The sequence below is a fragment of the Moschus berezovskii genome, chromosome 9, assembly GCF_049115385.1.
Source record: "Moschus berezovskii isolate FMDL1 chromosome 9, NW_MosBer_1.0, whole genome shotgun sequence".
Taxonomy (NCBI): Eukaryota; Metazoa; Chordata; class Mammalia; order Artiodactyla; family Moschidae; genus Moschus; species Moschus berezovskii.
The window spans coordinates 11,109,192-11,122,253 of NC_142468.1; the positions used below are offsets into that span (position 1 = coordinate 11,109,192).

The 13,062-nt window shown below is 38.5% G+C and overlaps 1 protein-coding gene across 8 annotated transcripts in view; it reads left to right on the plus strand.

Annotated features, from left to right (window-relative positions):
* The window catches only part of CEP128 (centrosomal protein 128), a 487,012-nt gene that overhangs the window by 33,676 nt on the left and 440,274 nt on the right, over window positions 1-13,062 (plus strand). For all 8 annotated transcript variants that reach the window (XR_008687351.2, XM_088839414.1, XM_088839415.1 and 5 more), the window contains 4 exons: window positions 3,991-4,117; window positions 5,603-5,721; window positions 8,408-8,499; window positions 12,170-12,242. Coding sequence is in view for 7 of the 8 variants with exons in the window: in XM_088839414.1 (XP_088695540.1) it covers window positions 3,991-4,117; window positions 5,603-5,721; window positions 8,408-8,499; window positions 12,170-12,242 (411 nt within the window). In the remaining variant the exon portion in view is untranslated. The remainder of the gene's footprint in view (window positions 1-3,990; window positions 4,118-5,602; window positions 5,722-8,407; window positions 8,500-12,169; window positions 12,243-13,062) is intronic.

The following is a 13,062-nucleotide window of genomic DNA, read 5'->3' on the forward strand; positions in this document are numbered from 1 at the left end:
TCTGACTCTTTGTGACCCCATGGACTGCAGCACGCCAGGATTTCCTGTCCATCAACAACTTCTCGAGCTTACTCAGACTCATGTCGATTGAGTCGGTAATGCCATCCAACCATCTCATCCTCTGTCGTCCCCCTCTCCTCCTGCCCTCAATCTTAACCAGCATCAGGGTCTATTCCAGTGAGTCAGTTCTTCACATCAGGAGGCCAAAGTATTGGAGTTTCAGCTTCAGCATCAGTCCTTCCAGTGAATATTTTGGACTGATGTCCTTTAGGATAGACCGGTTGGATATCCTTGCAATCCCAGGGACTCTCAGGAGTCTTCTTCAACATCACAGATCAAAAGCATTAATTCTTCAGTGCTCATCTTTCTTTATAGTCCAACTCTCACATCCGTACATGACTACTGGAAAAACAATAGCTTTGACTAGACAGACCTTTGATATGCTGTCTAGGTTGGTCATAACTTTTCTTTCAAAGAGCAAGCGTCTTTTAATTTCATGACTGTAGCCACCATCTGCAGTGATTTTGGAGCCCCCCAAAATAAACAATTCCATTGTTTCCCCATCTATTTGCCATAAAGTGATGGGACTGGATGCAATGATCTTAGTTTTCTGAATGTTGAGTTTTAAGCCAACTTTTTTACTCTCCTGTTTCACTTTCATCAAGAGGCTCCTTAGTTCTTCACTCTCTGCCATGAGGGTGGTGTCATCTGCATATCTGATGTTATTGCTGTTTCTCCCAGCAGTCTTGATTCCAGCTTGTGCTTCCTCCAGCCCAGCGTTCCTCATGATGTACTCTGCATATAAGTTAAATAAGCATGGTGACAGTATACAGCCTTGATGTACTCCTTTGCCTATTTGGAACCAGTCTGTTGTTCCGTGTCCAGTTCTAACTGTTGCCTCCTGACCTGCATACAGGTTTCTCAAGAGGAAGGTCAGGTGGTCTGGTATTCCCATCTCTTTCAGAATGTTCCACAGTTTATTGTGATCCACACAGTCAAAGACTTTGGTGTAGTCAATAATGCAGAAATAGATGTTTTTCTGGAACTCTCTTGCTTTTTCTATGATCCATCAGATGTTGGCAATTTGATCTCTGGTTCCTTTGCCTTTTTAAAATCCAGCTTGAACATCTGGAAGTTCACAGTTCATGTACTGTTGAAGCTTGGCTTGGAGGATTTTGAGCATGACTTTGCTAGCGTGTGAGATGAGTGCACTTGTGCGGCAGTTTGAACAATCTTTGGCATTGCCTTTCTTTGGGATTGGAATGAAAACTGACCTTTTTCAGTCCTGTGGCCACTGCTGAGTTTTCCAAATTAGCTGGCATATTGAGTGCAGCACTTTCACAGCATCATCTTTTAGGATTTGAAATAGAAACTGGAATTCCATCACCTCCACTAGTTTTGTTTGTAGTGATGCTTTGTAAGGCCCACTTGACTTTGCATTCCAGGATGTCTGGCTCTACGTGAGTGATCATACCATCGTGGTTATGTGGGTTATGAAGATCTTTTTTGTATAGTTCTATTGTGTTTTGTTGCCACCTCTTCTTAATATCTTCTGCTACTGTTAGGTCCATACCCTTTCTGTCCTTTATTGTGCCCATCTTTGCATGAAATGTTCCCTTGTTATCTCTAATTTTCTTGAAGAGATCGCTAGTCTTTCCCATTTCATTGTTTTCCTCGATTTCTTTGCATTGATCACTGAGGAAGGCTTTCTTATCTCTCCTTGCTATTCTTTGGAACTCTGCATTCAAATGGCTATATCTTTCCTTTTCTCCTTTTCCTTTAGCCTCTCTTCTTTTCTCAGCTATTTGTAAGACTTCCTCAGACAACCATTTTGCCTTTTTGCATTTCTTTTTCTTGGGGATGGTCTTGATCCCTGACTCCTCTATAGTGTCATGAACCTCCATCCATAGTTCTTCAGGCAGTCTGTCTATCAGACATAATTCCTTGAATCTATTTGTCACTTCCATTATGTAACTGTAAGGGATTTGATTTAGGTGATATCTGAATGTTCTAATGGTTTTCCCTACTTTCTTCAATTTAATTCTTAATTTGGCAATAGGGCGTTCATGATCTGAGCCACAGTCAGCTCCCAGTTGTTTTTGCTAACTGTATAGAGCTTCTCCATCTTTGGCTTCAAGGAATATAATCAGTCTGATTTTGGTATTGACCATGTGGTGATGTCCATGTGTAGTCTCTTCTTGTGTTGTTGGAAGATGGTGTTTGCTGTGACCAGTGCATTCTCTTGGCAGAACTCTTTAGCCTTTGCCCTGCTTCATTCTGTACTCCAAAGCCAAACTTGCCTGTTACTTCAGGTATCTCTTGACTTCCTACTTTTGTATTCCAGTCCCCTATAATGAAAAGGACATGTTTTTTGGTTATTTCTGGAAGGTCTTGTAGGTCTTCATAGAACCGTTCAGCTTCAGCTTCTTCAGCATTACTGGTTGACTTGGATTACTGTGGTATTGAATGGTTTACCTTGGGAATGAACACAGAGCATTCTTTCATTTTTGAGATTGCATCCAGGTACTGCATTTTGGACTCTTTTGTTGACTATAATGGATACTCCATTTCTTCTAATGGATTCTCGCCCACAGTAGTAGATATAATGGTCATCTGAGTTAAATTCACCCATTCCAGTCCATTTTAGTTCACTGATTCCTAAGATGTCGATGTTCACTCTTGCCATCTCCTGTTTGATCACTTCCAATTTGCCTTGATTCATGAACCTAACATTCCACGTTCCTATGCAATGTTGTTCTTTACAGCATCAGAGTTCATCAGCACTCACGTCCACAACTGGGTATTGTTTTTGCTTTGGCTCTGTCTCTTCATTCTTTCTGGAGTTATTTCTCCACTGATCTCCAGTAGCATATTGGGCACCTACTGACCTGGGGAGTTCATCTTTTAGTATTCTATCATTTTGCTTTTTCATACTCTTCATGGGGTTCTTGAGGCAAGAATACTGAAGTGTTTCGTCATTCCCTTCTCCAGTGGACCACGTCTTGTCAGAACTCTCCACCATGACCCCTCCATCTTCCTTCAATTGTTTTCACCTGATGTCAAATGAATGCTGATGAAAGAATAGACCTAATATGTAAATGGTGTATTTATGTCAAGTTAAAGTGAAAAAATGTCATGTTCTATGATGCTGGTTCTGCAGTGGGGGAAATAGAATCAGCATTGGTATGTGGTGAGGTATCCAAGATAAACTCATAGAATCTGGACCATTGTGGTCAGTACTGTAGTCTGTGTGGAACACTGATTTAGTTTCTGAAAAATAACATCATCCATCATAGTCAATTAATGTTAAATAGAATATTTTTAGTGTTTTGCTTTTATGTAGTTTTGAGTTTGATCTGCTTTTGTACATAATTAGAAGTTTTAATCCTAAGGACTTTAAAATAAATTTTATATCTTTTTGCTTTATTATTCTAGAATTTAGCAAATTGCTTTTGTACATCATGACTAGATTTTGTGTGATGTCTGTTGTTTTATTGCTACTTTAAGTGTAGTTTTTAACTTTATTACATTTAGTTTGTGCACATTTTTTTATAACAGCAGTCACTCTGACAACTGTTCATTTTCCTGTTTGCTAGAGATCTGGGGCTTCCGAGGGAATGTTCAGAACCGAGGAAAACTTTTTCTCTCTTTTTCAGATGTGTTGGCCTTTTTATGTTTCTAAGCATGGATGGACCATCCATCTGATTTTGTAAACCCTTGGATAGTAGACATGTCTTTTGTATTCTGGTAACACAAAGATGGAATAGGTAGGGACAGATGTATTTAAAACCACATTAGAGTTGGTTCTTAAAATATTTATGTTTACTGTTTTTATATTTCTATTTACATAACTTAGTTCAGAATTTTCTGTGATATAAATTCTCTTTAGCAACACCAATAGTTCAGAAATAGCTTTAAAAATCTTAGGATATTGTATTTGGAAGTTGTTTAAGAAGAATAAATCTCCCTTCGTTATATTCTTTAATTTAGTTAAAAGAAAACTTGGAACAATCAATAGGCCAACTGCGGAGTCAACGGTTGTTGAGAAACTCAGGAGGGAGAAGTATTTCTGTGACAAGTCTGAGTACAAGTGACCTCGATGGTGGCACCGTGACAGGTAAATTTTCAGATGTTCTGAAAATCTTTTCTTTCCTTTGTCTTAAAAATATTCCTGAAGTACATATTGAGGACATGTAGTATTTAGACAAAGGTAAAATCCTGGGTATTCATTGGAGGGACTGATGCTAAAGCTGAAACTGCAATACTTTGGCCACCTCATGCGACGAGTTGACTCACTGGAAAAGATTCTGATGCTGGGAAGATTGGGGGTGGGAGGAGAAGGGGACAACAGAGAATGAGATGGCTGGATGGCATCACCGACTCTATGGACATGAGTTTGAGTGAACTCCGGGAGTTGGTGATGGACAGGGAGGACTGGCGTGCTGTGATTCATGGGGTCGCAGAGAGTCAGACACGACTGAGCGACTGAACTGAACTTAACCCATACTTAAAATCCTACAAATGATGTGCTAGAAGATACAGAGTTTTACAGTGAATATTTTGAAACATGTTCAATGGGACTTTGATATTCTGAGTCTGTTACTTTGGCTCTTCTCAGGCTCTGTAGACCATGTAGAGCTTTACCTGACAAAATTTTGATTTAATTGTCTGCCTCCAGTCAAAACAAACACAAATAGGATTTGCTGTGTGGTGTACTTTCTGGATTATAAGTCTTATCTTAGCTTCATAGTTCTTCAAATGTCTCATTATGAAATACCCTGTGACAGTTGTTAAGAATAGGGGAGTTTTATCCTTTCTGTGCAGCTAGATTTCAGTGGCTGCACAAAAGATGATAACGCTTAGTTTGCCTATAATTAACCTTACTTATACTTTTCTGTAAGTGGCAGCCCATTCCAGTATTCTTGCCTGGAAAATCCCATGGACAGAGGAGCCTGGTGGGTTACAGTCCATGGGGTCACAAGGTGTCAGAGACAGCTGAGTGACTGAGAATACACATCCTTTCCTACAGCACTGAGGTTCATGTTTAAATAGCGAAAACTTGTAAACGTTTGCAGTGAAGAGAGGCAATTAGAGTGAACTTTAGTAGCTTGCACTGTTAATATTGCTATTGGTCATGATAATGACTAAAAATCACAGTCGGCTATTTTTCTTTATGTAGTTTAGTTCATTTATACTGATTTGTAAACACCATTCAGATTTTAGATAATTTGTTGTTTGAAAATTTCTGTTTTAATAGTATTATTTTGGGGAATCATAGAAGTTATTTTTATAGCAACATACTATTTTTATGTAAGAGAAAATATTCTATTGCTTCCTTGAAAATTACAGCCAATTAGGATTTTTGATATGTTCTATTTTCAGGTCACTTCAGTTGTTCATTTTATCTGCTTTAAGAGCAAGATAAGTGCCAATTTTGTGGAATTTTATGGCCACAGTGAGATTTGTTTGTGATTGTCTATGGGAAATAGTGTGGGTTAAGGACACATGTGTATATCCATGTCTGTTATGTATTTCCTGAGTGAAAGTTTATATTGTTGCTTCTTATATAGTGTTTTTTAATCCTTTCTTTTCTTCTGTAAAGAGAGCTACCGTTTTCCACCTACCTCACCTCTCAAGGACTATGGGGATCAACAGGGTATTAAACGAAACAGGTCCAGAACTGGTGTCCGATTTGTTCCGGAGACTGATGGCGTGGGCCAGGTACTTTGTTCCCACTCTGTAGTCTGTATTCTTCCCATTGCCTTTTAAATGACTAACACTTGAATTTTGTGGCAGCGTTTTAACTGATCATCACTAACTTTGTACTGATTATTTAATGAAGTAAACTATTTTATTTTCAGCCTGTTGATTACCATCACACATTTATTTTGAACTTTGTTATGGAGGATTATATTTTGTTTTGTTCCCTTGCTCAGGTGGCTCACTGTTCTGGAAGCTCTGCTATGTCAGCTACTTTCTAATTTGCTAAGTTTAGTTTACTATGAGCAAATTAGTCTTTATTGATTTTTTTTGCATAATTTTTTTCTTATTGTTGAATCATTGTGGAGCCACTTTCTATGAAGCAGAAATTCTAAACTTTTTCTATGTATTCATGAAAGATTTTGAAAGTATTAGTTCTATGGATATACTTTTCTTGCTTTAAACTTCTCTGCAAGATCTGAAAGTTTTTGTTGTTGTTGCTTTGGGGTGCTAAATTAATAATGGCTAGGAGATATTGCTGACTTTGACATCTTTGTCTTGGTAGTTTTAAGATTGAGAGCTCACAGTTTGTTGGGATACTCGTTTGTATTTTGTGCTTATTATAGCATAAGATAAAAAGATAAAAGGACTAAATCCATTAGAAGACACCTTGTAGAAACTTTTCCTTGACTATTATTTTTCAGTACGTGCAACTGACTACTAGTGTTGATTATGTGATTAAACCTAGAGCAGAGAACAATATCCTAACATTACTCACTCTTTCCTTTTGTTTATTTAGTGCTTCTGTCCTGGGGCAGTGCTTGTACTTGGAAACAGTGATGAGCAAAAACCTAGGCTTTTCATGGAGCTTACAATTTAGAGGGGGAGCTAGATACTAATCAAAAAGTATATAAATACACCCAAAATTATGATCTGAGATACATGCTATAGCAGAAAAAAGCCTAGGGCTGTGGGAGTGTTCTGTAGAGGGACCTACTCCAATTGGGAAAGCCTTCCCAAGGAAAGGCTGATTAAGCTGAGATCTGAAAGTTGATTAAGAGTAATTTGAGGTAAAACAAATAGCTTGGCAGGAGGGAAGAGAGCAGCTATCCGTAATTTACAGAAGACCATGTGGCTAAAGAAGTGTGAAACTGATACTGTGCACAGCCATGTAAGAGAGTGACAGTAGCTTTGAAAATATCGCCCTGGCTCCACTGTAGGAAATGAAGTCAGTGTGGGCCAACCAGTAGGAAGGGTGCCGCTGTGTTCTGGGTGTGAGCTGATGGTCACTTGGATGAAGGTAGATGGAATTGGAAAGAGGGCGGTAGATATGAAAACTATTTGGTGGTTGAAAGGAAAGATCTTGAAGATCTGATGACCATTTGGGAAGGGTGGAAATGAGTGTATAGGAGGGGTCAAAGATGCGTCCTTGGATTCTCCTTTGCAAAACTGGAAAATCATGATGACAAAACCTGAGTGAATGGTCTGGTGCTCATCTGCTGTGTTAGCTCTGCTCCTTTCACTGGTTCTTCCTTGTTTTAGTCCATGTCCTAGATGACCTGCAGCTCCATGTGACTGCACTTTCCTAGTGCCCCAGTGCAGTGTTTGTGCTTCTGTTTACAGATCTGTCTCTTATGTAAATTCTGAGCCATTTTTTCCCCAGCACAGTTGCTGGCACTCATTATCTGCTCAGTGTTTGTTGAAAGAATCAATTTGGTATTTCTGCAAGTCTGCATAGCTTGCTTCTTTGTTATAAAGTATAGCCTATACATACGTGTTTAGCATACCTATTTACCATGAAAAGTACAATAATATGAAAAATCCATGTAGCCACCACTCAGATCAAGAAGTAGAGGGTTATAATTCTCCCAAAACCTCTTAACACTCCTCTCTTCCCCAAGGGCTATCAACTATTTTGCTTTCTGTATTAATCATTCTCTTAATTTAAAAAAAATACCAGTTTTACTACTTGTGTCTGACTTAGTATTACCTGCATTAAGCTTTATATAGGTGGAATAATGCAGTATGTATTTTCTAACTTGCCTTTTTCACTTGATGTTTTGTTCTTGAAGTGTAGATAGCTTTGATCATTTCATTTTCAGTGCTGTGTGATGCTCCACTGGAAGACTATATTGCAGTTTGTCTCCATTCCGTTCTTAATGGACTTTTGTTTTCAGTGTTTTCATCATGAACAGTGCTGCTCCACACATTCTTGTTGGTGGTTCCTGGTGCATGTGGGCAAGGGTTTCTTGGCAACATGGGTTGGCACACTGAGGCACATGGTCTAGTTGAATAAAACTTTACTGTAGCACAGTCACACTCGTTTGTTTAATGGATACTTTTGTGCTGTAATGGCAGAGCTGAGTCATTGTGACAGACGCCATATAGCCCGAGAGCCTGAAATATTTGCTACTGTACTGTTTACGGAAAAAGTTGCTGAACCACTTTGCTAGAGTGTCTGTCAAGAGTGAAATATTGCTTTATAGAGCATGTAATGGTTAATGTTACATATGGTTTTAAAAACTTTTCTTTGGGAAAGAATATTTTGTATCTTTTAGAATATACATTTGTTTTATTATGTTTTGATAACATTATAAAAATTTGTGTATTGTTGCAAAGAACAAGTTCTCCTCTTTTACTTTCATTGAATCTTCATGGAAGAATTCAACAGAATCCTAAATGGATCACTTTGTTTTACTTTTTTTAGTTTCATGCTTTTCATCAGTCCCTTCGAGACCTCAGCAGTGAACAAGTTCGCCTTGGAGATGATTTCAACCGGGAACTTGCGAGAAGAAGCCGGTAAAAGCTGAAAATGATTTTTGTTGAATTAATTGTTAGAAGAATAAGACAGGTTCTATAGTTGACATGTTTACATGAGTTTACAAAAGAAAATGCTGTGTTTTTATACTCATATTTTAAAGTATACTAATAGAACAGTTCAAAACCCTTTGAATTTGCAATATATCATGACTCAGTGTTAGACAAGTTAATTTCATACTTTTAAAAACATTTCGTATTATTACAATGGAATGCTGGCATTATATAGAGAGATGTTGTTAGATATTAGTAAAGGTAAATATGCAAACATTGGGTTAGCTAAAATTTTCGTTTGGGTTTTTCTGTAGTATCTTATGGAAAAACTCAAATGAACTTTTTGGCTAACCCAGTGCATTGGAGAGAGAGCCCGAGACCAACTGACCAACACTGGAGCAAACATAATGTAAAATTCATCAGTGGACATGAGCCATTGTAGAATCAGACATTTTGTCTTTCAGTTGAAATCTTCAAAGGCCAGTTGTTTACATCTGCCCAGTTTTTGCAATTTTGTCAATTCTGGGTTGTCCCAGGAGGTATCATTTTATTTAAGATTTCTTCTCTGTCTTTATTTTCATCATAAGTAGTGACAATTGGCTTTCATTTAGAGGCCATAGTTTTCTTGCTCTTTTAAAATTTATTTTTATTTGGAGGATAGTTGCTTTACAATATTGTATTGATTTCTGCCATTTATTAACATGAATCAGTCCTAAGTATGCATATGTCCCCTTTACGAACCTCCCTCCTACCCCATCCTACCCCTCTAGGTTATCACAGAACACTGGATTTGAGCTCCCTGCATCATACAGCAAATTCCCACTGGCTATCTAGAGGCCATAGTTTTCAAGGAACTTTTTATCCCATTGCAAAAGTCACAATCTGTATACAGCAATGATTAGGGAAAAAAAAGGTTAATTGAAATTCATTTACAAAATTCACTGGCTAATTCCTAGTCTTAGCTAATGAAATCATTCCACATGCCAGTTTTATGTTGCTATAGCAAAAAGAGTCAAAGCTATAAATGTTAAATCTATGAATATCAATTGTAGTCTGTGTCGGAGAAGGCAATGGCAAGCCACTCCAGTACTCTTGCCTAGAAAATCCGTGGACAGAGGAGCCTGGTAGGCTGCAATCCAAGGCGTTGGGAAGAGTCAGACACAACTGAGCGACTTCACTTTCACTTTTCACTTTCATGCATTGGAGAAGGAAATGGCAACCCACTCCAGTGTTCTTGCTGGGAGAATCCCAGGGACGGGGGAACCTGGTGGGCTGCCGTCTATGGGGTCGCACAGAGTCGGACACGACTGAAGCGACTTAGCAGCAGCAGTAGTAGCAGTCTGCATAACTTTTCTTCTTCTCTGTAAGGAGGCAGGAAATTTAGTGATAATTAAAGACCTTACTGTTACACTTATTACTACTGCCACCAGTAAATAGTATTGCACAGTTATTTCATGTCAGGTAGATTTAGGTTTATTTCTAAAACAGTTTTATTGAAGTGGTAATTATTGTTTTCCTCATTTTGAAATACGGAAGACTGGTGGGGTAGGTGAAAGTGTCAGCTGCTCAGTCGTATCTGACTATTTTGCAACACCATGGACTGTAGCCCACCAGGCTCCTCTGTCCATGGGATTCTCCAGGCAAGAATACTGGAGTGGGTTGCCATTCCCTTCTCCAGGGGATCGTCCCAACCCAGGGATCAAACCTGGTCTCCTGCATTGCAGGCAGATTCTTTACGGTCTGAGCCACCAGGGAAGCCCAGGTGAGGCATAGAAACTCAGAGTTTGACCTTGGATACGTTAGGTTTCAGATAACCTGTGAGACATCCAAGTGGAAATGTAAGAAATGCAGCCAGACATTGGAAAAGGCAATGGCAAGCCACTCCAGTACTCTTGCCTAGAAAATCCCATGGATGGAGGAGCCTGGTGGGCTGCAGTCCGTGGGGTCGCTAAGGGTCGGACACGACTGAGCGACTTCACTTTCACACATTGGAGAATGAAATGGCAACCCACTCCAGTGTTCTTGCCTGGAGAATCCCAGGGATGGGGGAGCCTGGTGGGCTTCCGTCTATGGGTTCACACAGAGTCGGACACGACTGAAGTGACTTAGCAGCAGCAGCAGCCAGACATTTACTCTGGAACTCAAAGGAAAAGTCTCCGTTAGAGAAATTTATGAGTGGTCAACATATAGAAGTGGTATTTGGAACTATGATAATGGTTGATATCCAGAGGGAAACTGTAGGGAGAGCATCAAGGACAGGGAGTTCTAGGAGTTCCAATATTTAGAAGTCATATAAAAAGAAGAGCTGGCCTGAGGGTAGGAGCTAGTCAGGGATGGGAAATCCAGCAGCACATGGAACCACAAAAGCCCAGAAAGAAGTACAGTAAAGAAAGTCTATCACTTAAGATAGCTTCTTTCTGAGGAGATTACTAAGGGCATACAAGTGAAATAAAATGACAACGAAGAAAAAGGAAGATACAGGTTATAAGAAATAGTAAAACTTACCAGGGACTTCAGTGAAAGTAATTCCCAGCATGATAGCCATATAGCAGGTCCAGGAATTAATCACTGAATTAGAGCAGGAAGTAAGTAGCCTTTGAGACGAATGTAGTCAAGAAGAATGGTGTAGATTCTTAAAAGATGATTCAGTAATAAGTGGGAGAAAAATATCAGTGATGTGTTAATAAGGTCAAAAGATAATGGGAAAGTAGAGAAAAACAAAAGCGCAGGGAAGTTAGTGATCCGGGTAGGAAGCTGACTAAAATGTGAGCATGACAGAATGTAAGGAGAAAGTATTAATTCTCTATAGTGAAGTAGTTCATAATGAGTAAAATGTATTAAGTAGGTTATACAGGTGACTAATAAAAGAACTGAAAATAGTAATAAATTTATCTGAAATTGGAGAACAGTGTTAGTGAGTTAAATATTTCAAAACAGAGTTGAAAATATCTAGAGTTGAAAATCCTGGTGGTAACGGGAGTTGGTGATGGACAGGGAGGCCTGGCGTGCTGTGATTCATGGGGTCGCGGAGAGTCGGACACGACTGAGCGACTGAACTGAACTGAACCAGCAAAAGAATTCAGAATATATTAGGCAAGCATGGTTGCCAGCGGGCATTGGAACCAGATAAATGTGAGAGAGAAAGGGCTCTGCTTTTCTTTGTAAGTTTCCTGTACTATTCGATTGTCATGTGTGTTATTAATTTGATGGGAAAAAGGTAATGGGAGATAAGTCAGTGAGGACAGAGTTTGTACAGCAGTCTCAGGTGTAATTTGATGTGGAGAGGATGTGAGATCAAGAGTTTTGTCCTCCTTACCTCTTGAATTCTTCTTAATTTAAATTGAAAATTATAGCCTATTTTTTTTTTAGTGGAGGTGGTGATGTAGTATAGCATTATTTCTCAAAATGCAGTCCCCAGACGGGCAGTATCAGCATCACCTAGGAATCTGTAGGAATGCCTTCTTGGGCTCCAGTGCAGATCTACTGATAGATTCTGTGTAACACGGCCTCCAGGTGTTCATGTGTTTGCTAACCTCTGAGACCCGCTGCTGCGGAATATTATGTAATAACATATTGTGATGTTGTAAGTTTCATGAATTATGTATATTTTCTCAAATAGCCGACTTAAATATTTTGTTGTTGTTGTTTGTTTGCCTAGGTCGGATGCTGCAACAAAAAGGGCTTTGGAAGAATTGACTGAAAAACTTAATGAAACCCAAAAACAAGATGTGGTGAGATCTCCTTGTTCATAGAAAGTTTTATTTCATACCCAGGTGCTAGGGTAATTGAGCTGGTCATAATCACAATCAGTGTAGTAGATTTTAACTACTTGTGTAGTATATACCATTTTGTCTAAAATACTTGTGAATTTTAGGTATTTACACTTGAAATATTTATAGTGGTATTATGTTAGAGATATAACTAATTTTTAGAGTTTTGTTATGAATATTTTAAAGATAGTTTAAATTTTATTGACTCAGTGATGTTGTGCTTTTATTAAATGATATTTGAGAAATATAGAATTTTTTGGTAGTGATTCTGTAGCACTCTGTTAAGTATTTTTAAGTCATCCCACAGAAACATGTGATCAGCGCTGCTGCAAAGGCCTCCTTGCTCTGTTTTTTGTTTGACATGGTGCTGACTGAAAGAAAAAAAGCCCTAATTCTTGAGTTTTATCTCAAACTCAGATTGTTGACACTCTTTATTCAGTGATTTCTTTTTGTGAAATCACTGTTCTTTCTGGAATTAAAATGAAAAATGAAGCATATACGGTGTCCATTTCTTTGCATCAAGTTTTTTTTTTCTCTTTTTTCCGGAGAAAAAGTTATCAGTTGAAGTGGTCATTAAACTGTTCAGTTGCAAACTTACCCATTTCAGGATAATGTGTATTCATTCATTCATTTACTACAAAGACTGAGAGTAGTGACAAAATTTTCTTGTTTTATTATAATTAAGAGGTTCCTTATAAAAGCAGATAATTTTTCTGCAGTTGTAATTTTTCTCCAGATATTACTGTGTATACAGGTTCTTATATAATATGCTGAACTTATT